This window comes from Drosophila biarmipes, chromosome 2L (assembly GCF_025231255.1).
Source record: "Drosophila biarmipes strain raj3 chromosome 2L, RU_DBia_V1.1, whole genome shotgun sequence".
NCBI lineage: Eukaryota > Metazoa > Arthropoda > Insecta > Diptera > Drosophilidae > Drosophila > Drosophila biarmipes.
The window spans coordinates 3,937,432-3,960,536 of NC_066612.1; the positions used below are offsets into that span (position 1 = coordinate 3,937,432).

Here is a 23,105-nt window from a genome sequence, read left to right on the forward strand (position 1 = left end):
TAAATTACAAGCAATTTAAGTATGACATGTTATACTTATTTCTTTTCTATATTTAGCAAGAGTAGTAATACATTTTAGTGTTATAGCATGAGGACTCGTCAACTTAGGATTAAAAGAATGAAGAACCATACAGTCAAATGCTTAACTAAAAGGAACGCAAGGAAGATGGATTTGTTTTATAGATTTTGTCGGAGCTTGCAGGGCGCCTCCTTGCAACGATATCAACATTTGATAATAGGTTTGATTATTTGATATAGTTTATGATAAAATAAAACAAACAATAATTTATTTATACCATTAAAACATGCTTAAAAGGCGTTAAAGGCTTAGAGTAATTATATCACAATTATTGAAGGTCAGTCGATGTGAGTTGGAGATAAAGAAGTTGTTTAGTTCAAAAACAAAAAAGATCCCCGTCAAAAATATATATGCTTTACAGGACTGGAAACGCTTCCTCTTAACTTCAGATACTTTCTGACAAATACTCAAATAGAAAGAGAAATAAAAATCGTTGTTTGAAATTTAAAAATAAGTATTTCGGGTTGCGAAATGCAGATAAGTTAACTTTTAAACATCTTCTATTCAATTCTCCCGGAATGATTTTCGAGAAGATCATGGGAGTATGTGGGTAATTCCCCAAATAAGGCAAATCAAGAAAATAGTAGAGAATATAAGGTATTGGGTGCAGTGGGCATTAATTGCTAGTTTATTAGCTTACTAACCTAGTTGTATTCTTGCTAAAAATACGCGTCAAATTCCCAGAATTAACTGTAGCTTCAATAAAAACGTTAAGCTTCAGCTTACGTGGTCTTATTGTGAGGCAATTTTTATTTAGTAGATTGAATTTTACATTTTCGTCACATAAGTTGTTATCGGAAATTTTGTGTGTTGATGGTTCAATTCCCCTAGTTTTCTTTACGTTGTTAAAGGGTTTCCTTCCTTGATAAAAAACAAGGCAGTATAATAATACAATTTTGCTTTAGAATTTATATTTATTTTTTATAACCTTTTACATTTTAATAGATTTAATAGATTTAATGGCATTTAAGATCCAATCTCGGAAGTGAGGAACACTAGTGTAAATTGATCTACCGTCGCAATATTCCGGACCTGATGAGACGACACCCACAAGTTGATGGTTAACAACCAGAGCACCTCCGGAGTCGCCGTTACAAGTAGTTTTCCTATCATTTCCAGCGGTAATTTTATCCGTAAGATCATGAGTAATCTGGACTTGAACGCCTTGAAGACGATTGGGATATGTATACTTCTCGTCAATCTCTATAAAATCATCGTCTGCTAAAATTGCTCCCCAGCCAGAAACGTATGCGGGCGTTCCAGGGGCAGGGTTTTTTTCGGCCCAGGAAATCGGCTGCACTTTGTTGCTAAACTCTAGAGGTTCGCTTAATCGCATCACGGCAATGTCGTTGGTAGATGTATTCACGACATATCTTTCGAAGGATTTAATGGCTGCAACTTGGACAACTCTTCCGCCGATGTTTTTTAGTGTTGATCCGACCCGAACGGTAAAGATCTCAGCCTCAAGTCGTACTCCTTCGCTTGTAAAACGGCAATGTGCAGCAGTGATAATAATATCTTTGCTGTAAATGGAGCCACCACAAGCATGTTGTCCATAGATTTGTAAGGAAACCTGCCAGGGAGCCTGTTCGATTTTAATGTAATCTCCACCGATAATGCGTTCCTCCGGTTGGGGTACTCGTCCTGCAGACAGGACACTAGTGGCCAATAGCAGTAGGAAGCAGCTGAAGAACATCTCGACTCGTTGGGATGAGACTTAAGGTCACAATGACTTCCCTTCGGAAAGTAAAGTCTTTTATAGGCCAAGATATCTCGAAATATTTCCAAATTAAGACTCTGTCGTTCTATTCTAGGGCACATTCCAATACACGATAGGCAAATTGAAAAAATGAATAACTGAAAAAAAATAGTTGGGCTAAATATAGGTGTCCATTATCTGTGGTGACAAACAAACGATTTACCTTTTCAATTTATTGGTTTTCTATATATAGCGAAGGAAGTGAAAGAAGGTAGAACGCTTGAGACGAGTGCCTCGGGTGGCTCCACACAGTGTATGGTAGCGGTACTACTGAACAAGCGAAGCGCCCTTTAATTACTTACTAAATAACTCATAACTTTTTAATTAATAATGCGATTCTAATGATTATTGCCAATCAGATATGTATTGATCAAAACAATCAATGTGGGTTTACGCCAAAAAATGTCTTCGAAAGTGTGAGAGCTAGATAGGTTTAGGCGTCATGGGCGTTTGTGGGCGTTTGTGGGCGTTTGTGGGCGTTTGAGTGTGAGTGGGAGTGGCACTCCGATGAAGCAAACTTGAATTGCGCAGTGAACCATAGAATCTTTCTACTTATCCTAGCTTTCTAGCTCTTTTGCATACTTTTTGACGAATTTATATTACCCCTTTTATTCTACAAATAAAAAAGCATAATTATTTTATGTAACAAAGCCTCAATCCTTAAGAAGTATGTCTGCCCGTCTTAAATCGTCTTTGTACTGTCTTTTTATTAAACTAAAATAGATAATAAATTTCCATTCATTAACTTTTAAAATATAAACAAAAATATATTTATTATCGATTATATATATTAATTGAACCGATTTCAACATGTAAACACTGTTTATAGGTAATCAAAATATATACATATATGTAAATATTAATCTTCTTTATGCAATCGTTACTAAGGTAACACTTGTTTTATTGCAATATGAATATTGCAAGAATAAAATACTTTTTACATTCAGGTTACTATAAAATTAGAAAGCTCTTTTTGCAACCAACTAAAGGGCTACTAATCGTATAATCGTAAGACTTATAGTTATTACTTCTTTCGCCAAAAATAGAAAGCCAATAAGTTCATATGGTAAATTGTGAGCTTGTCATAACAGCTAATTGAACGCTATAATTAGCTCAACCTTTAAAGTATTTGTTTTTCAATTTGCTTTAGGTAAAGGTGAAAATGAAACAATGTCGGAATTTCGCATTAAACAGTTTTAAAACAGGGTCTAAATTTGAAACTGCTCAAAGATAATTTCAAACAAGGAAAAGATATCCGGCCCTATAAATTGCCCACACTATTCGTTCTCAAGTCAGTGTGATCTAAAGGTTCATCCCAACGAGTCGAGATGTTCTTCAGCTGCTTCCTACTGCTCTTGGCAACTAATGTCCTGTCTGCAGGACGAGTACCCCAACCGGAAGAACGCATTATCGGTGGAGATTACATTAAAATCGAACAGGCTCCCTGGCAGGTTTCCTTACAAATCTTTGGACAACATGCTTGTGGTGGCTCCATTTACAGCAAAGATATTATTATCACTGCTGCACATTGCCGTTTTACAAGCGAAGGAGTACGACTTGGGGCTGAGATCTTTACCGTTCGAGTCGGATCAACACTAAACAATATCGGCGGAAGAGTTGTCCAAGTTGCGGCCATTAAATCCCACGAATCTTTTATTATTACTGGAACTCACAACGATATTGCCGTGATGCGATTGAGTGAGCCACTTGAGTTTACCAACGCAGTACAACCGATTTCTTGGGCCGAGGAGAATCCTGCTCTTGGAACGTTCGCATTCATATCTGGCTGGGGAGCAATTTTAGCTGAGCCTAATTTTGCGATTCACCCTATTAAGCCGATGCTTACACTTTCTACACATCTTAAAGGCGTAGAGGTGCAGATCAATGTGGGAAGCTTCGCTGGAACAACATATCCTATAGCTCCTGATTTAATTCACGCCGGATATATTTGGCAAACTACATGTGCTGGCGACTCTGGTGGTCCTCTGGTTGTTAACCAACAACTTGTGGCTGTCGTCGCCGAAGGCCCGAAATATTGCAACGGGACTTCAATTTACACCAGTGTTCCTTACTTCCGAGAATGGATCTTAAATGCCATTGAATCTATTGAATAAAATGTAAAAAGCTATAAAAAATAAATAGAAATTCTATAGCAAAATTGTATCATTATACATAGAATATATAGAAGGAAATCCTTTAACAAAATAAAGAAAACTAGAAAACTAAAATTCAATCTTCTAAATAAAGATTGCCTCACAATATGACCACGTAAGCTGAAGCTTAACGTTTTTATTGAAGCCACAGTTAATTCTGGGAATTTATGTGCATTTGACGCGTATTTTTAGCAAGAATACAAGCTAATAAACTAGCAATTAAATCCCACTTCACCCAATACCTTATATTCTCTACTATGTTCTTGATTTGCCTTATTTGGGGAATTACCCACATACTCCCATGATCTTCTCGAAAATCATTCCGGGAGAATTGAATAGAAGATGTTTAAAAGTTGACTTATCTGCATTTCGCAACCCGAAATACTTTTTTTAAATTTCGAACAACGATTTTTATTTCTCTTTCTATTTGAGTATTTGTCAGAAAGTATCTGAAGATAAAAGGAAGCGTTTCCAGTCCTATAAAGCATATATATTTATGACGGGGATCTTTTTTGTTTTTGAACTAAACAACTTCTTTATCTCCAACTCACATCGACTGACCTTCAATAATTTCTATATAATTACTCTAAGCCTTAAACGCCTTTTAAGCATGTTTTAAACGTATAAATAAATTATTGTTTGTTTTATTTTATTATAAACTATATCAAATAATCAAAGCTATTATCAAATGTTGTTATCGTTGCAAGGTGGCGCCCTGCAAGCTCCGACAAAATCTATCTTCCTTGCGTCCCTTTTAGTTAAGCATTTGACTATAGGGTTCTTCATTCTTTTAATCCTAAGTTGACGAGTCCTCATGCTATAACACTAAAATGTATTACTACTTTTGCTAAATATAGAAAAGAAATAAGTATAACATGTCATATTTAAATTGCTTGTAATTTACCTTGGAGTAATTATTTGAATAGTTACATTGGTTATTAATGGCTAACTAGTTATTACTAATTACAAATTTTCTTATCTTTAAGGTTTATTATTTCTGTACAGAATGTGAAAACGTAATTGGAATGTCCTCATTATACAATTTTAAATTGAGGTCTATATTTGGAAATGGTTAATGATAACCTCACACAGTATAGTGATATCCGTGGGGTATAAATTGCCTCCTCTATTCGTTCTCAAGTCAGTGTGATCTAAAGTCTCATCCCAACAAGTCGAGATGTTCTTCAGCTGCTTCCTACTGCTCTTGGCAACTAATGTCCTGTCTGCAGGACGAGTACCCCAACCGGAAGAGCGCATTATTGGAGGAAAAGAAATTGAAATCGAACAGGCTCCCTGGCAGGTTTCCTTACAAATTCAAGGAAAACATAAATGTGGTGGCTCCATTTACAGCAAAGATATCATTATCACTGCTGCACATTGCTTTTTTACTAAAGATGGTAAACGACTTGAGGCCGAAGACTTCAAAGTTCGCGCCGGGACCGCAATGAGCAACTCCGGGGGAATCGTCGTTGAAGTGGCAGCCATAAGAGCCCATGAGGTGTTCAAAATGAGTAAATTTAAATACGATATTGGCCTGATGCGATTAAGTGAGCCCCTGGAGTTTACTAACAAAGTACAGCCTATTCCTTTGGCCGAGTGGAATCCTCCTCGTGGATCGCCAGCATTCTCTTCCGGCTGGGGAGCAAGTTTCGTGGAGAATAATCCTTTCAAAGGCTATGTCCAGTTCATTAATCCTATACATCTTCAAGGAGTACGACTTCTGATAAACTCATCGGGCTACAGTAAATTAATATTGCATAGACCTAAGGATACAATATCTGCCGGATCTAACACTCAAACAACTTGTCGTGGAGACTCCGGCGGACCTCTGGTTGTTAACCAACAACTAGTGGGTGTCGTCTCATATGGACCAGGACGGTGCCGTGGCGCGGGATCTTTCACCAGTGTCCCTTACTTCCGTGAATGGATATTAAACACAATTGAAACTATTTAATGAAATGTACCAGAGTACACAAAATAAATAGAAATTCAATGTGGCATGTGTATAAAGCCAACTTTTAAATGCTCTTACTGGCCTTTTTCATTTACTTATAGATTATTATTGTCTTAGCAACATAAATTCCAAACGACTTTTTACTGTAAAAAGCAGGTTTAGAACACAAGAGTTTTTTATTGCCAACGACCTCAACCCATGGCAACTTTGGACTGTCAAATAGGTTTATCTGATTGAAAAATATTCAACAGCATTCCACTTGTTATGCACTTTTATGCCACCTTAGTTAATTTCCTATACCTTTGTTCACTACTTGTTTAAACTCCAGTTGAAAATGTTTGTCCAGTGGATTTTTCTGATCTCAAGTGCCACCACGATCTCCTCGAAATGGATTTCGAACCGCATCTTGGGAGGCCATTCTGTGTCAATTGAATCGGTTCCCTGGCAGACTTCTCTTCAAAAGTATGGCGATCACTGGTGCGGTGCGGTAATATACAGTGATAAAATCGTTTTAACGGCAGCTCACTGTACCAAAGATGCTTCGCCTTCTATTTTTTCCGTGAGAGTCGGTTCGTCAAACTCCGCATCCGGTGGTCAAGTGGTAAAGGTATCACACATTATTGTACATGAGGAATACGACCAGAACGACGATGTATCCAATGACATAGCCGTGATCCAACTTAAGTCCAACCTTAAAATGGGCGTTGGTGTCAAATGCATTCCACTTGCCGACCGTTCTCCTAGCCCTGGATCTTCAGCTTCAGTTTCTGGATGGGGAAGGTCAGGACTTGATGGAGAGTACTCTGAGAACCTAATGAAGACCACACTGACCATAGTGGATTGGTACAGCTGCCTGAATTCCTGGAATGGACAAATCAGCAAGGATATGATTTGTGCCTTTGAGGCGGGAAGAGATTCGTGCTCGGGAGATTCTGGAGGTCCCTTGGTGTCCGGTGGCAAGCTAGTTGGCCTTGTATCCTTCGGCGAGGAATGTGATGATCCGCAGAAACCCGGAGTTTACGCTAATGTCGCTGAGCTCAAGCCTTGGATCTTAAATGCTGTTCATCGTCTGCTTAAACGAAACAAAAAAGTGTAACAAAAAATAGTTTTTTTTGCATTAAATATTTATACTCGTATGTGCAATTAAATTTGGTACAGAATTGGGGATGTCTATAGAAGTTCACAAAATTAATAGTAATACTACTAGTAATGCTCCCAGTAATGCTCCTAGTAATGCTCCTAGTAACGCTACTAGTAATGCTTCTATTAATGCTAATAGTAATGCTACTAGTAATGCTTCTAATAATGCTACTAGTAACATTTAGATAAAGGGCTTTTCAGAATTTTTTTTAGAGGAATTGATGTAAAATTATCTTTTAAATTATAGGTTATTTTCTATTTAAAGGATTTAAGCGATAGTCGCTTATTGAATACAAAGTATATTTTCCCTTAGTGAACTTGTGATATTTTTAGGTCTTCCGTAATTGGTTTCTTCACGTGTCACATTTTTAAAAATGCATTAACATTCTTGTGTTACAATGTAAGAAACGTAATGGCGTTTTCAACCAGGGCATACAAGCTATAAGAATAGGTGCTTGCCTTCGGTAGAATCACTCGTAATTGTAGAACCATTTTGAAATGTTCATCCAGTGGGTCCTTCTGATCTCCAGCGTTGCACTGATTTCCTGCAAAGGGCTTCCGACGCGAATCGTGGGAGGTGAAGCGGTGTCGATCGCATCGGTTCCTTGGCAGGCTTCCCTCCAGAAGTTTGGAGTTCATTTCTGTGGTGCTGCCATCTACAGTGAGGATATCGTCATAACGGCAGCGCACTGTTTGAAAAATAAAAATGTTCGCATCTATTCCGTGAGAGTTGGCTCATCGTACGCCTTCTCCGGAGGTCAGGTGGTGGGGGTATCAAGGATACTGTCGCACGAGGGTCACGACACAAGTATGTCCTTCGATATAGCCCTCATTCGACTTCAGACCAAGCTCACGATGAACGACGGAGTTCGCCCCATTCCTTTGGCCGATACTTCCCCGAATATTGGATCCCCTGCCTCGGTTTCGGGATGGGGAGCTGTTGGATTTAAGGATCAATTGTCAAACTCCTTACTTGCAGTAAATGTGAACGTTGTGGATCACAAGCAGTGTCGAAGATCCTACGGCAGAGTCATCACCCAGGACATGATCTGCGCCGCCGCCCCGGGAAAGGATGCCTGCTCCGGGGACTCAGGAGGTCCTTTGGTGTCCGATGGAAAGCTCGTTGGCATTGTCTCCTTCGGAACGGGATGTGCTCACCCAAAATACCCCGGGGTCTATGCCAATGTGGCTGAGCTCAAGGCCTGGATCTTGACCTCTATTGAAATACTTTAATAACTTTGCTTAAAGAGCTTAAATAAAGGATGTTTATAACGAACAAATTATTTCTTTTAAATGGGCTTGGTAATCGGCTCAAAACCATTGACTTAAATATAAAATTTTTATATTTTACGTTGGCTGCGTAATGTGAAAGTTAAAGGCAATTATGAAATTTGTTAATTTTACCAATTAGCTTAAGTTTAAATAAACAATCCTTTGATGCACTTTCAGCTATGTTAAGTTAATTGTGGCTTAAAAATTAAATTAAAGTTCATGAGATATATTATTTATTATTATATTATTTATAAACATTCTTGAGTTGGTTTGTAATTAAAGTGGAACAGTCACAGTGGTATATAAGATGAGGCTCGCCTAGGCGTAGGTCACACCTTACTTCAACACCGTTTGAAATGTTCATCCAGTGGCTTCTTCTGATCTCAAGCGTCATCCTGGCGTCTTCCGAAGGGATTACCGAGAGAATTGTGGGAGGCCACTCGGTGCCCATCTCCTCAGCTCCTTGGCAGGCCTCCATCCAGGAATGGGGCTCACACAAGTGCGGGGCTGTGATCTATAGTGACAAGATCCTTATAACAGCAGCCCACTGCATCCCTGAATCTATTGGGACGTATACGGTGAGAGTTGGCGCTACGAACAGGAACTTTGGAGGCCAGGTGGCTAGAATAGCAAACGCCATCGTGCACAAGGGCTATCGTGTAAAAAATGGCTATCCTACCAACGATATTGCCGTGATACGACTGCAGTGCAAGCTCAAGATGGGTGACACTGTGCGTTCCATTCCTCTGGCAGATAGAACCCCTCCAGCTGGAAGTTCCGCCTCGGTTTATGGATGGGGACGAGTTGGATTATTGAAACCGCAATCCGACATTTTGCTAAAGGCATCGGTGTCCATTACGAATTGGAAGAGCTGCCGGCAGTCCTATAGGCGCTTGACTGATATTACCAAGGGCATGATCTGCGCCGCTGCTCCTGGAAAGAGCGCGTGCTTTTTTGATTCTGGAGGTCCTTTGGTATCCGATGGTAAGCTGGTTGGCATAGTGAGTTTTGGAAGGAGCTGTGCCCATCCCAATTACCCCGGCGGCTATGTTAATGTGGCCGAGTATAAGACCTGGATTCTAAAGGCCATTAAACGAGTTTAATGTCTTAAAGTTTGAATAAACGCATGTGTATTTTTAAAAATTTATTCCTTACAATGGTTCATTAGCAGCTCTAAATTAAGAGAACTATTTTAAAAAATGTAATAGTGCTGTTAAGCTACTTTCATATCTATTCATTAACATTCTTTCCGAACATTGGTGATAAAAATGCAATTTAAAAACTTTAAAGTCTTAAAGTCAATCATACGTCTAAGTTTGGTTGGAATGTTAACCCAGTGGATCTTCCTGGTCTTCGGCTTCTTTCTGGTTTCCGCTGAAAGTATTACTGAGCGGATTTTTGGAGGCAACTCAGTGCGCATTTCGGATATTCCCTGGCAGGCTTCTCTTCATAGAAATGGGAAGCACACTTGCGACGCTGTTATCTACAGCGATAATATCGTTATTTCGGCAGCTCATTGTATTCCCACAAATAATAATACAAAAATAACAGTCCGAGTTGGCTCAACCCTGAGTGATTCCGGAGGTCAGGAAGTCATAGTTTCAAGAAGTAAAATACATGAGAGATTTGGACACAGTTTGTCCAACGATATAGCCGTCATACGACTTCAGTCCAGTCTCCAAATGGGCGTCAATGTAAGATCTATACCACTGGCTAATAGTTCTCCAAGGCCTGAATCTACTGCCTCGGTTTCTGGATGGGGTCCTGTGGGATGTCACCAGGAAGAAGCTAACTCTCTGCTGGAGACCAATGTGGTCATTGTGGATCTGGATAGCTGTCAGAGGTCCTATGGCCAAGGTGTACCTAAGGACGTGATATGTGCGGCGGCTTCGGAAAAAGGTTTCTGCTCGGGGGGCTCTGGAGGTCCTTTGGTATTGGATGGACAACTTGTTGGCATCGTTTCTTTTGGAAAAGGTTGTGCCCATCCCGAATATCCTGGAATTTACATCGATGTGGCCCAGCAGAAGTCCTGGATATTGAAAGCTATTAGAAAAGTGCTCTGTCCATGTTCCAAAGTAATATAATATTATAAGTAACAAAAAATGAACTACAAAATATTTTAAAATAATAAATAATATAAGAATTAAATAGGTAACTTTTATTAGGAACTCATAAATCTTAAAGCCTTAAGAAAAATTCTATGCCATCTGGTGAGCAAAGTTTATCCCCGATGCTTGAAACTATTTGCATGCACCCCTTTTCCTTCAAGTTGCATACCCCAGAGGACCTTGGTATTCTCCCCATTTCAGGGATCGCCTGCAACTTAATCTCCCCGCTGAGTTTGGGGCAAGAAAAAGCGATTTCCGAGTCATTGGGCAATGCAAACTATGCAATATAATCGCATGATATATGCCTAATCTCTGCTGCAAACTTCCCATCGCCGAGAAAATGGAAAACGGAGCCCGGGGAAAATACCCAGCCGCTAAGCCAGTGGAAGCTGCCTTTGGAGAGTCAATTCCAGCGATTAAATTAAGAATGCATAACTTGCAGGGTTAACAATGTTACAGGACTGTGGGATGGCGATTGTGCATCGGGATTGGGGGAAGTACCCGTAGAACAGGGAGCAATTGCCTTGACAGGAGCACGAACGGAGTCCCTGATTTTTATTTGCCATTCTCTGTGCACCCATTTCTCCACTCTTTCGCGAGAGTGCAAAAAAGCAAGTGGAAAGCGGTGCAACCTCTGCTACTTATCTGCTTTTTTCAATTTGCGATTTGTTTGCTGCAGCCCCACTGCCATTAAAGCACTGAAAAAAATGTTTTCAGATTTTTATATAAAAAATATTTTCTATGTTAAACTTTCTAAACAAGTGCTTTTTAATATTTTCACTTTTTAGATAAACTTTAAAATTTTATTTATAATCTTTTTTTTTTTTGAGGTCATAAAACAAGTGTGTTTTCCTCGGTGTACCATTCCCGACCTCAGCCACTCTCTGCCCCTTTCTCCCATCAAGAAAGTCATGTCGGAAGACGTCCTGCCTCTGGTTCCTGCTCCCCATCCTGTTTGCTTATTTGTTTGCACTCTTGGACATGGAACGTGCCTGGCCGGGCCTTTTATAAACATCTTGTATAACTGGCGGGCAGCTTCCTTCATCCGCCACCCACCTTCAGCCATTACCCACCGTGCCTCCCCTTATATATTTGTTTTTAATACAATTTCTTCTCTGCTGCGCTTTGCTTTGCGTTCTGCAAATAGTTTTCATAAATGTTGTGGTTATATAATAAAGGTGGAGTGGGGTGGTTTGCGACCCAGGGGACTGTGGTGGCCATCTCTTTTAATTTGTTCAAAAGCGAGTAAAGGGAAACAAAAGCCAAACAGCTGAGGCCAGGACATGCTGCTATTACAATAGAAGATTACCGCGCCTTTTGCAATCTTTTTGTTCGTCGTTTATGCGGAGGAGTTCATAATATCTCTTGAAGTTAACAAGGCATAGGTGTCCGAAAGTATGCAACAGTATTCTTTAAGTCTGGAAATCGCTTTCCCACAGCATACTTTTAGGCAGTTTTATTTAAGATTTGAGGGTTCCGTACGAAAATATAATATTGTAAACACTTTTTAGCGATTTTGGTCTGTAGCCCGCATAAACGTCAGCATTTTTTTGCCAGACATATAATTGAATTAATCCCAACTCTCCCCATTCCTTTTTTCCCCACCTCGTTTGTTTGCTCCTATCAAAAAACCGCCTCACAGTGCTAAAAAAAAAGTTAGCACACATGCACTATTAGCTTACGACAGCATATTTGCAAACGTGTACGTTAACTTTTTTGACCACCAGACATTAAACACACACACATCCTTACCAACCAGTAAAAAATAAAAGGAGTTAAGTCCAAACAACAGCAAAAAAATATGGGATCTCAGCTGCATTTGTGGGCGGTTGTGGGTGTGCTGGCTGGAAGGGCCGTTGTCTTTATTGCCGGCTTTTAAATGTTAACAAAGTGCGTACTTTGTTGGGTGCTTAACTGGCATTAAGAGCGACTAAAGCAACACACACAAAAACCACAATCATTAACTTGTCTTTTAATACAGAGTGCACTCCATAAAAAGGGGAAAGAATTTAAACGGCATGCGTTTAGTTAGCACAGCATAAAATGCGACCAATTTGCAATACATTTTTTTTTGTTCCGGCAGCGTTTATGATCTCTTCAACTTTAAGGGTTCAACTTTAAGGGTTGCTAGGTCATATTTTGAGTAGAAAATGCTTTTTGTGAATAAACATTTTATTTTACTATAATTGTGTAATAATATTTAACATTATCTGTCATAATATTTAGAACTTATTACTTATACTTCTTGACTAAATTTCCCTACTTATATTCAACTACTGTTGCCTACAAGCAGATGTCAAATGGTTTCTAATACTCGTTTATTATGTCTGAGCAATGCAGCATTTTGCAAACGAAACCAAAGCCAAAATCTTTTGGTTGCCTGAGTACTGAGATTGAGAACATTTTCTGGCCAAGACGCTTTTGGTTGAGAAACCGCACGACACACTCGACCTGTCAACACATTCTGCCCCTTTGAACCCCTCTTCCTCCCCTCAAGGCTTCTTCCACTTCCCCCTTTCTTTTGGGGACCACACTCGAAGGATTCGCCTCTGACATGACCATATATCGTGTATTATTATGCATGCAGTGCCAGGCAATGGCCAGAAGAATATTCAAAGCATTTAGCAACTCATTGTCCCTTTCGCCAGCACAGAACCACCAGCCACACCAGCCAGCAGCAGAAAAGCCCAAGACGATGGCGACGAAGTCGGGGCAAAAATGTATTCATGGCCCCCAAATTGTATAATTTAAGTTTGCACATAAAATCACACCGCAAACTTGGGAAAAAGGCCCGAAAAGTAGAAGCCGCAACAACAACAGCACTCAAGTGAACTGACATAGATACGGGGACATGTGAATTGCTGGGGGAGCATATACTATATATGGGGAATTCTTAGCGACCAGGGATGGAGAGCTATATGTTTTCAGGGGGTCCTGTCTATAACCATATTAGTTTTTCAAGAACATCATTTTTGTATGTTGTTATATCTAGTAACTAAAGTAAATGAGATCTAATAAGAGGTATGAATTATTACCAAAAACTTTATAAAGCTTACGCCATTTTCCAAATAGGGAAACAAACTTTACTAAAATACTAAAATATAAGATGGGTCAATATGTCATAAAAGCTATCTCATTGATATTTTATAAATATATATTTAAGAATTTGTAATATTAATTAATACATTATTTTAAACTTTAATGTGGTGCAAATCTTTCTAATTCTCAATCTGTTAACCCCGAGTGCGAATTCTCCCAACCAAACAATTATCATAATGAATTTAAAAATTTAGAAATTCTACCTCTCAGATTTCCAAAACCCTCTATTGAAACTTGAAACATTTTAAAATATAAGATGCATTGATATATCATAGGTTATATATTTATATTATAATATACATTTTTAAATACATTTATGTATTATAATGAACAACTATAGATCATTTTAATAAATAACATTTTTCAAATCTTTAAATTTTTAAAACAATACTCGGACCTTTCGTATAACCTTCCCGGAATTCGAATGCGGCAAGGAAACAATCTTAAAAAATTCGAAAATATTATACGCCTCGATATAACCTATACAGAACATATATTATATTATTTTTATATCTTGCAAATAAATTGTTTTCTTCAAGATTATTTAAATAAATTTAAGAACCTTTCCAGCTCTCAAAGTTTTCAAACCCTGAATGCCAGTTTCCCCAACCAGTTTCCTATACTATAATACGTCCGCCTCTATTACACAGTTGAGCTCACAACGGAACCGAATTTCGCAACCACTCCACCCGCCCACACATCAAATTTAAATATTTTAAAGGGGAAACCGGACGCAGGACGCAGGACACACCGACAGAAGGCACAAAGCACAAAAGTTGTGCGCCATAAAAACGCTATAAAATTGCACAAATAGCAGCGGAGACGTGAAGATGCCGAATAGGAGATAGGGTGCATATGTAAGTAAAGTTCGAGCCCGATATCTGCTGACCTGAGTGCGTGTGCACATGAACCTTAACGAGTGGGTGGAGGTCCTTTCAGGCCAGCTCTTCCAGCAGCAATGTAAGTCACTGTCATCGCCTGCGTATCGGACTCATTTGCCACAAGGATATCTCTGCTGCCTTTTGTGACCTTTTGCCACCCGCAAAACGAAACCTGATTTCGTTTTAATTTTTCCTTTCTTTCTTTTGGGGTTTCCTGGGCGACAATCTCAACGCCCAACACATCAGCAAAGTTATGGCACTCCAAGGCTTTCACACGGTCCATTTCGGGGCGACAAATTGGTCTTAAGGCTGTCAGAAAGGGTTTGCTCTCGAAACTCTTAGCTCTCGCATTTTTCGGTGAACTTTAAAGGGTCTAATTCCCATCGGAAGTCCTTCCTTGGTCATCAGTTACTTGGGGCTTCACACTCACTATGAACCTGGGAGACATTCTGTGGGATGCCTTAATTAGAATGCCATAATGGAACTGCCCCGCACACACACGGCTCATAAATAATTTATGCGCCATGAAAACGAATGTGCAAATTTAAATAATCAAATTCTATTTTGGCTGGAAGAAGCCAGTACTGTGCCCCTGGGCATTCACACACAATCATCAATCGAAAGAAACCACTTTGGGTTAAATCGAAGGGCTGGCAACAACTATTTTGTGCAAAAGGGGAAAAAGGATAAATGAATTTGCATAAAATTTAAGTGAAAGCTTTTTCCACCTGAGATTCAAAAGAGCTGCCTTTTCACTCCGGTGCCTCAGCAGATTATTCCTGTGGCTTCCATTCGGCCGGGCCGTCAATCTGTCAATTTAAGACAACAATTACGATAAGTGAGTTGGGATATTTATTAAGCCAATCAATGGGTTATGTCAAACTTTAATTGTCTTGGCTTGTCAACTTTGTGAAATGGCCAGGAGATGTTTTTGGCTCTTGACAAATATGAGGGGGCTTTAATTGTCATGTATTTTATTTGAAAGTACAAAGGAATGCAGTTCGATTTGCTGACTTTAATTGGCAGGCTTTTGAAGTCTGAAGGGTTTTTGATAAGGAACTCGTGGACTGATAAAATGTAGAACATCTGTAATTAATATTTGAACTAAATAATATATTTATTGATACAAAGTAATAATAACATGGAGTAGTAACCTTAAATATCTGTATATTGAAATACAAATGTGGTATTAAATATTTGATCTAAACATAAAAACTCTAACTGAAAAACAATAAAAATACTTGCTTTAATTTGAAAATATTTAAATAATGTTAGTCATATATCTTTTAATATTTTACGTAATTGAAAACCATAATTTCGTATTCAATTTCAATTTAAATTTATACTTGTATGTATCTAAATATATTTCTTCGGTGTTCAACACACCTATTCCTAGCGAAATATTTGGTTATTATAATAGCAAGTTCCTGCGATCCAACTTAATTTCAGCTATGCACTTCTTACCAAGCATTTCCAAACTTTCTCAGATAGAATGGATTAAATTAAAAGCCAAAACTTGAGAGTACACACCCATTTATTTTACCTCTTCCCCCAACTTTATGCCCGAATGCACCTCGACCACTCTTTAACTTCTCCCCCGGCCAAACCTCAAACTCAGCACCCACAACAACGACAACTTTAATTAAGTGAAAATTATGATGCTGTCAGGAAAAGAAGGAGGCTGCTGGGCGGCAAGGAAGGGCGGGGAAAGTGGGCGTGGCCCGCTGGTCACACGTGGCGTATGAATAATGTACAATCTCAACTAATTAAGCCGAGTAAATGCATTAACAACAACTCGCCGCGGCCTCTGGCCCCGAAAACTGCAATTTTGTCCAGCAGTGCAGGGTTCCAAAAGTAGCAGCAACAACAATTTAGGTAACATATTGTTTGTTTTAATTAAAATTTCTGTTCCAAATATGCGACGAAACAGGACGAAAGGCAGCGGGCTGGTAGTATTAAATATTCTGAAAGTAAAGCTATTAAAAGGGAGTGCAGAAAATAAGATATGTATACCGCTTAGTTACAAACCCAGAAATCAATGTCGGGGAAGTCCATGTCCGGTTCCGTGGCCAATGCCCTTTCTATTGGAGATCGGAGTATTGGGAAGGTGTCTATAGTGGTCAGAAGACCAAATACTACAAGACAATATAGAAAGAAGAAACTCATTTTTACCCTTCCAAATTTCTAACTCTATTTAACATATGATTTTAACACATTTTGACTGGAAATAAATGGCTAAAGTGTGTGAAAGCTGTAGTCATCTTTATAATAGTCGATGGCATCATATGGGCGCTTAGGAGTATGTCTATGAGGCCGTGCAGTATACGCCACATAACCCAAGCCATTTGACTTCTCCTAGGTCTCGTCACTGAACTCGTCATCGAACTCCTCACTGGACTGCAGATTAGATTCCTCATTAGACTCCACAATAGAAACCTCATCAGACTCCTCTTGCGATTCCTCCTGCGGCTCCTCCTGCGACTCCTCTAGCGACTCCTCCTGCGACTCCTCCTGAGACTCCTCAAGTGATTCATTGGATTCCGAATTGGACTCCGAGGATCCTTCCTTACTTGGTTCTTCAGAGGAGGATTCTTCAGAGGAAGATTCTTCAGAGGAGGATTCTTCAGAGGTAGATTCTTCAGAGGTCGATTCTTCAGAGATGGATTCTTCAGAAGTGGATTTTTCAGTGGTGGATTTTTCAGTGGTAACCTCAGAAATTTCAGGTGATGCGGTAGATTCCTAAATGAATTGTAAATTTATAAAAATAATACTCAGTTGAACTCTGCAGTTGATTCTGCATTGAATCTTGTACTCACTTTTGTGTATAACCATGATAGAGAAGAAACAATTTTTTCAGAAGAATCTCCTTCTCTCCGCTGATTCCTAGATTCTTTCGAACTCCATTTCGGCCTGGCAGCTACCAAGACCAAGAAAACCACGAAGGAAAAATAAAACGTTTGAGCTTGAAACATTTTCGACTGAAATGCGTTTGAAGAATGGTGAAACCGCTCGGTCCTCAACAGGTTTAAATACTAATTCAAACGTTTACATTACGAATAGGAATTTCCAGAAGATTTACACAACCAGAAGGTGGTATTTCTTTACAAATGCTTTGCAATAAAACTAAATTGCTTCACGTGTTTGGCACTTAAGATAAGGGTGCCTGTCTAGAAGCAGTCTTCAGAAATTTTGCAAATAATACTTTGAAGTTTAAGTTTTTAAAAATAAATGTTCTTATTTAAAATGCTTTCATTATTCTTAAAGAAATTTTAAAAAATTTGATAACAATTTCCTTTTTAAGAAAATAAGGCGAAGAACCGAGATACGGAAACTTATTTACAATATATTTTCTCACTCTATTATATCAACAGTATTGCGTGCATTAAATCTTAGATTTTATCCTACTCTTCCGTGGAATTCTCAACCTCATCCTCCCTTGGAGGCGGTTCCGTTTGCCACCTGTGACCCATGGCATAAGGTGGCTTTGAGTATGTCTTCACATAGAAGGTTCCATTCTTCGGTATCGAGGGCTCCCCACCCATCCGGAATTCCCCATCGCTCAGCAGGAGAATCCAGCTGCCATCCTCATGACGCTCACAGCGGGGTCCCCAGAATCCCGCGGGACTCGTCAGGGTCTCAATGAAGTAATCATGGGATCTCTTGTGCGAGCAGCCGTATACATAGCACTTCTTTTGGTTTTTTCCATAGTTGGGATAGAAGGTGGCGTGTCCCACGGGCTGCTCAAAACCAAAACTGACGCTGGTCTGAATGGACTCCACGTAGGAGGCGTCACTGGCATCTATTCGGTATTCATCGCTCTTCTCCCGGAACTGAGGACCCGCCGGGTCCAGAGCGTAAATGGTGTTGAACCGATGAGGCATGATCTGCTTGCCAGCACTGCCAGCAATTTGAGCTCCCAGGGAGTGCCCAATCACGTAGACGTCGTCGTAATGCATGTCTGCCTCCTGATGGAGATATCGCACCAGCTCCGCCAGCAGGGCACCCATGTCCTCCACCGTCTTGGCCACCTCATAGTAGTTTATGTTCGTGGAAGTCTTGCTCCAGTCGCATACGATCACATTAAAGTCCTCGTATCGTGCGGGTTCTCCATTGATTCCCGGGTGGGTAAGGCTCAGATACGCGTTCTTCACCTTTCTTATGTGGGAACCCTTGCTCTGACTCATCCAGCCGTGAATAACAATTCTGAAGAAAAGAGACCAGAACAGAACAATAAGCCGTCTTTTAAAAACTCAAAAATATTATATCATATCTCCTAAATGCATAGCTGGACTTTAAATTATATATATACTTATCCTCAGATATTTTGGAATGGATATACCTCTAATATTCTGACTACAATTGTTAATATATATGCCCCGAAATATACAATCTATTGTAATTTATCAAGCGATCTTCTTTATCTTATCGCACATAATGCAATATTGGTGTAGCAATCTGTTATAAAATGAGGCATCTTTTATCAGTTTCCCTGTTAATATATATTAATTTTTAATGGGCAATTATTTGAGTGCCAGTCAATGACTCAAAACGCGATAGCTCAAGCGAAAGCTCACCGAAATAATGTAAATATATGAAGCAGAGAAACCTGTTCTCGTGCTAGTCGCGAAATACAAAAATTAAATTATTTGGTGAGAGACTTAATGCAAATATTTGTTTTGGTTCTATTCATTAGATGGTTTTTCTCTCTTATTAATTTTTTGGGCTTAGGCGTAGGTAGCATCCATTAAATGGGAATACTGAATACACTGTCACTTGTTTTGTTTCAAAAAGTTTGCACAGCTTTTACTGAGCTATTATCCCACAGTTAATGAAAGCAAATTGACTGTTGCACAATCATTTAACAACAAACAAAAAGTTCCCCATTCGATTCGCAATCTGGGGCTCTGATCTACCAGGAAATCCCCCTTACCTCGTTTGGTGACGTGCATTGAAGCCCGAGTTCTTGAGGTTTTCCACATCGCCGATGAACAATTCTTTTCCGCAGTCGGCGAAATCCCGTTTGAAGAGTATGAACTGCATTTTACCCCTCGAACTGGTGAAGGGTATTAAGTGCGTGAAGAACTTCTTCCAAAACGAGGGATCTACCCCCAAAGTCTTCTTCTTGACTAGGGTGTGATTGCAGCTGGCATTGGGGTCCAGTTCGGTTTTTTCTGAGCTACCGGCTGAAAAATTTAATTAGATATTATAAAGGGTTGGATAATATTTAAACACTTGTGAAAGCTTCAAATCGTAGCTACTTTTTCTTTGAGTTTATATGGTTACCAACAAGAAACACTCCATATATATACGAAAGAGTAATTAAATTTAATTGACAGTGTAGTTAGATTGTTCATTATTCAAACACATTTAATTAACACTATAATATTAGCTTTTTGATAAGACCTTGCAAAACTGTTTATATTTTTTTTCTCACCAACTGCGAGGGCCACAAATGCCAAAAGCACTGCCCCAATAATGCTAATCCGTCCCAGCTGCGAGATCATGGTTTGTCCAGATGTCTCCCTTGGGGCCTCTGACCGATCGAGAAGTGCGTGCGATGACCGATCGCTACCGTTATGGATTCTGCACTACGACGGACGGAGCCGCAGATCTGACCCGCTCAGTTGTGCCCGACGCACTGGCACAACTCTCCAACGATCGACAGATCGGATCTTCGAGCCGAGCAGAGAGCGCGGCGACCCCGTGTCTACGCTCACCAGACCCCGCACTGCGGTGATCACTGATCACCGGCTCTCACGCGCTCTCCTCTTCGAATACTAATACTACTGATAATTACTGGGGAGCAGGTCCAGAAGCGAAGTGATAATTCCTAATGACATATCATCGATTAGGAAGATGACTGATGATCTTGAAAAAACACATATCTAAAAATTATTATATGTGATTGGCATAGTATATATGTATAAGATTATGAATATATCAGATCAGGACCTTTAAGTGCAAGAAATAATATTGGTTTAAAAAAGTCCATTAAAGCAGTTTGTATAGGGAAAAATCTTTTAGGTCTTTTAGTTACTTCCGCCTATAGGCTTGTTTCCCATCTCCTCTCTTGCAGCTGTCTCCCTTCGCCACCTGTGGCCCATGGCATAAGGTGGCTCTGAGTATGTTTTCACATAGAAGGTTCCATTCTTCGGTATCGAGGGCTCCCCACCCATCCGGAATTCTCCATCGTTCAGCAACATAATCCAGGTGCCGTTCTCATAACGCTCACAGCGGGATCCCCAAAATCCCGCCGGACTCGTCAGGCTCTCAATGAAGTAATCATGGGATCTCTTATGCGAACAGCCATACATATAGCACTTCCTTTGGTTTTTTCCAAAGTTAGGATAGAAGGTGGCGTGTCCCACAGGCTGCTCAAAACCAAAACTGACGCTGGTCTGAATGGACTCCACATAGGAGGCGTCACTGGCATCTATTCGGTATTCATCGCTCTTCTTCCGGAACTGAGGACCCGCGGGATCCAGAGCGTAAATGGTGTTAAACCGAGATGGCAGGATCCTCTTGCCAGCACTTCCAGCTATTTGAGCTCCTAGGGAGTGCCCAATCACGTAGACGTCGTCGTAATACATGTCTGCCTCCTGGTTGAGATAGCTCACCAGCTCGGCTAGCAGGGCACCCATGTCCTCCACCGTCCTGGCCACCTTGTAGTAGTTAACATTCGAGGATATCCTGCTCCAGTCGCATATGACCACATTGAAGTCCTCGTATCGAGCGGGTTCTCCATTGATTCCCGGATAGGTCAGGCTCAGATAGGCGTTCTTAACCTTTCGCATATGGTCAGCCTTGCTTTGACTCATCCAGCCGTGAATAACAATTCTAAAAAAAAAGAGTAATCAGAGAAAAGCTCACAATATTATATAATTATTATTAATGTTTGAAGGAATGTTCATTCCTATTTCTAACATAAAGAAAGGTTATTCAATGTATGTAAATCATAAATACTTCTTTTATATTACCACCTTTTTGTTTCAAAATGTATGTAGCACATGGTGTACATATGTAAAACATATAACCAAACTTTTATAAACTTTTTTTTATCAGAATATGACTCAGACCGCGAAAACACAAACGAAAGCTCAACGAAATAATGTAAATATTATCAAGAAATACGAAAATAATTTTTTTTAATGAGAGATTTTGGCATAAACTGCTTTTGTTTCATTCATAAAATATGTTTTCTGCTCCTCCAATAATTTTTTGTCTTAGTCATAAGTAGCATCAATTAATTGGAATTCCCTTTACCTCGTTTGGTGACTTGCATTGAAGCCCGACTTCTTCAGGTTTTCCACATCGCCGATGAGCAATTCTTTTCCGCAATCCGCGAAATCCCGCTTGAAGAGTATGAACTGCATTTTATCCCTCGAACTGGTGAAGGGTATTAAGTGCGTGAAGAAATTCTTCCAAAAAGAGAGATCCATTCCTAAAGTCTTTTTCTTGACCAGGGTGTAATTGCAGGTGGCATTAATGTCAAATTCAGTCTTTCCAAAGGTGAAGGCTGCCATTTTAGTAATATATTACGCCTTATAAGAATTTTTAAATGTTTTTTTAATAACAGTTTTGTTAAATCTCACCGAGTATAACAATCACAACAATGGCCAAAAACACCGAAATAATAATACCAATCCGTCCCAGCTGGGAGACCATGGTTTTTCCCAAGATATTTCCAGATGAGTTGGACCCGTCGAGATGATATATGGACTTAGCTCTACGGCGGAACAGCCGCAGCTCTAAACCGCTCTGTTGTGCCAGACTTACTGAAGAAACGTTGCGACGATCGTCAGACCCTCGAGCAAAATTTTTTTCACTTGCTCTCTTTCTTAAAAAATAACAATTGCGATAATTTCTAGGGAAAACAAGAGAATAATTCCTTAACAATAAATAATGACTAATAATTACCTATTAAAAAAAGGCATCGCACTCTCTTTTTAATTTTCATGAAATAAGAAAGGAAGTTTACTTCTTAAGCTAAAGAGGTGATAAGAAATTATTAATGTTAGTAAGATTTTCTACCTGCTAAAGAAGACGACTTTTGGAAAAGTCTATGGGGAAAGGCTTGTTCTCGTAGAAACGGACAGACGGACAAACAAACGGACAGAAATGATTAGTTTATACTATAAGCAGTATAGGAACGAATATACCTCCGTCAGTGCGTTGAAACTGAAATGTTAATTGGAACTTTAAAAATATCTCATATGAAATAAAAATGCTATAATTCAAAAACATTTCTGGCGTTAATTGACTTCTCCCCGGTGCACATGTTTTCTCCATAACCCGAATGAGAAACACATAAAAGGTTAACCGCTTCACCCTTTCTAACCCAGATAAGTTAATTACCCCATTAAGTTGACCTGATGTACAGCCAGGAAAAAAGGCTTCGTAATGAGTTTGGTTTTTTAAATCCTGGGGCCGCCTTTTTATGGCTGTCAGTCAGCAAATGATTATCGCAGATCCCGAAAATGCTCAGACCTATCGGCTAATTGCCTGGCCCTAATCACATTCGAAACCCGCCTAATTAAGCGGCCCCGAGTGCATAATTCATTAATCCGGACTCAAATGGGGCGACAAATTTTCAGTCACTTAGCGAGTCAATTTTTCGGCTGGCAAGGAAACTGGAAAATGGTGGTGGGGTGTGGCAGCGTA

The 23,105-nt window shown here is 39.6% G+C and overlaps 9 protein-coding genes across 11 annotated transcripts; 6 read left to right on the top strand and 3 right to left on the bottom strand.

Moving 5' to 3' along the window:
* Window positions 1-978: 978 nt before the first annotated feature.
* On the bottom strand, window positions 979-1,792 carry LOC108036063 (trypsin alpha-like). Its single transcript, XM_017112006.3, has one exon. It carries the CDS (start codon window positions 1,772-1,774, stop codon window positions 1,010-1,012), a length of 765 nt encoding a protein of 254 aa, XP_016967495.3. The 5' UTR covers window positions 1,775-1,792; the 3' UTR covers window positions 979-1,009.
* A 1,345-nt stretch (window positions 1,793-3,137) lies between these two features.
* Window positions 3,138-3,995, top strand: LOC122818855 (trypsin alpha-like). Its single transcript, XM_050885045.1, has one exon. It carries the CDS (start codon window positions 3,166-3,168, stop codon window positions 3,949-3,951), a length of 786 nt encoding a protein of 261 aa, XP_050741002.1. The 5' UTR covers window positions 3,138-3,165; the 3' UTR covers window positions 3,952-3,995.
* Window positions 3,996-4,968: 973 nt separating this feature from the next.
* On the top strand, window positions 4,969-6,013 carry LOC108036035 (trypsin alpha-like). The gene has a single exon (XM_017111976.2). The coding sequence runs from the start codon at window positions 5,168-5,170 to the stop codon at window positions 5,942-5,944; it is 777 nt and encodes a 258-aa protein (XP_016967465.1). The 5' UTR covers window positions 4,969-5,167; the 3' UTR covers window positions 5,945-6,013.
* A 265-nt stretch (window positions 6,014-6,278) lies between these two features.
* On the top strand, window positions 6,279-7,040 carry LOC108036036 (trypsin beta-like). The gene has a single exon (XM_017111978.1). The coding sequence runs from the start codon at window positions 6,279-6,281 to the stop codon at window positions 7,038-7,040; it is 762 nt and encodes a 253-aa protein (XP_016967467.1).
* Window positions 7,041-7,576: 536 nt separating this feature from the next.
* LOC108036052 (trypsin delta) lies at window positions 7,577-8,364 on the top strand. The gene has a single exon (XM_017111995.3). It carries the CDS (start codon window positions 7,583-7,585, stop codon window positions 8,315-8,317), a length of 735 nt encoding a protein of 244 aa, XP_016967484.1. The 5' UTR covers window positions 7,577-7,582; the 3' UTR covers window positions 8,318-8,364.
* Window positions 8,365-8,712: 348 nt separating this feature from the next.
* On the top strand, window positions 8,713-9,459 carry LOC108036066 (trypsin delta-like). The gene has a single exon (XM_017112010.1). The coding sequence runs from the start codon at window positions 8,713-8,715 to the stop codon at window positions 9,457-9,459; it is 747 nt and encodes a 248-aa protein (XP_016967499.1).
* Window positions 9,460-9,681: 222 nt separating this feature from the next.
* LOC108036037 (trypsin delta-like) lies at window positions 9,682-10,440 on the top strand. The gene has a single exon (XM_017111979.1). It carries the CDS (start codon window positions 9,682-9,684, stop codon window positions 10,438-10,440), a length of 759 nt encoding a protein of 252 aa, XP_016967468.1.
* Window positions 10,441-16,314: 5,874 nt separating this feature from the next.
* Window positions 16,315-17,660, bottom strand: LOC108036161 (VID27-like protein). 2 transcript variants are annotated; one of them, XM_050885151.1, is made up of 3 exons: window positions 17,261-17,660; window positions 16,473-17,183; window positions 16,315-16,408 (listed from the first exon to the last, which is right to left on the bottom strand). In XM_050885151.1, the coding sequence occupies exons 1-2, from the start codon at window positions 17,414-17,416 to the stop codon at window positions 16,800-16,802; spliced, it is 540 nt and encodes a 179-aa protein (XP_050741108.1). In that variant the 5' UTR covers window positions 17,417-17,660; the 3' UTR covers window positions 16,315-16,408; window positions 16,473-16,799. The 2 variants fall into 2 exon arrangements, with proteins under 2 accessions (XP_050741108.1, XP_050741109.1); XM_050885152.1 differs by having other exon boundaries at window positions 16,315-16,420.
* Window positions 17,661-17,767: 107 nt separating this feature from the next.
* On the bottom strand, window positions 17,768-22,124 carry LOC108036160 (phospholipase A1 2). Of its 2 annotated transcripts, none has more exons than XM_050885150.1 (3): window positions 22,037-22,124; window positions 21,708-21,960; window positions 17,768-18,647 (listed from the first exon to the last, which is right to left on the bottom strand). In XM_050885150.1, the coding sequence occupies exons 1-3, from the start codon at window positions 22,107-22,109 to the stop codon at window positions 17,846-17,848; spliced, it is 1,128 nt and encodes a 375-aa protein (XP_050741107.1). In that variant the 5' UTR covers window positions 22,110-22,124; the 3' UTR covers window positions 17,768-17,845. The 2 variants fall into 2 exon arrangements, with proteins under 2 accessions (XP_050741107.1, XP_016967641.1); XM_017112152.3 differs by lacking the exons at window positions 21,708-21,960; window positions 22,037-22,124 and adding exons at window positions 19,375-19,627; window positions 19,879-20,096.
* Between the last annotated feature and the right edge of the window lie 981 nt (window positions 22,125-23,105).

Coding starts and splice junctions, on each gene's coding strand:
- LOC108036035 (XM_017111976.2), top strand. CDS start 5,168: ATGTTCTTCAGCTGCTTCCTACTGCTCTTGGCAACTAATGTCCTGTCT.
- LOC122818855 (XM_050885045.1), top strand. CDS start 3,166: ATGTTCTTCAGCTGCTTCCTACTGCTCTTGGCAACTAATGTCCTGTCT.
- LOC108036036 (XM_017111978.1), top strand. CDS start 6,279: ATGTTTGTCCAGTGGATTTTTCTGATCTCAAGTGCCACCACGATCTCC.
- LOC108036037 (XM_017111979.1), top strand. CDS start 9,682: ATGTTAACCCAGTGGATCTTCCTGGTCTTCGGCTTCTTTCTGGTTTCC.
- LOC108036161 (XM_050885151.1), bottom strand. CDS start 17,416: ATGTTTCAAGCTCAAACGTTTTATTTTTCCTTCGTGGTTTTCTTGGTC. Junction 17,184..17,260: donor TATCATGGTTATACACAAAA/GTGAGTACAAGA, acceptor CAATTCATTTAG/GAATCTACCGCATCACCTGA.
- LOC108036066 (XM_017112010.1), top strand. CDS start 8,713: ATGTTCATCCAGTGGCTTCTTCTGATCTCAAGCGTCATCCTGGCGTCT.
- LOC108036063 (XM_017112006.3), bottom strand. CDS start 1,774: ATGTTCTTCAGCTGCTTCCTACTGCTATTGGCCACTAGTGTCCTGTCT.
- LOC108036052 (XM_017111995.3), top strand. CDS start 7,583: ATGTTCATCCAGTGGGTCCTTCTGATCTCCAGCGTTGCACTGATTTCC.
- LOC108036160 (XM_050885150.1), bottom strand. CDS start 22,109: ATGGTCTCCCAGCTGGGACGGATTGGTATTATTATTTCGGTGTTTTTG. Junction 21,961..22,036: donor TGTTGTGATTGTTATACTCG/GTGAGATTTAAC, acceptor CTAAAATGGCAG/CCTTCACCTTTGGAAAGACT. Junction 18,648..21,707: donor AATGCAAGTCACCAAACGAG/GTAAAGGGAATT, acceptor TCTTTTCTTCAG/AATTGTTATTCACGGCTGGA.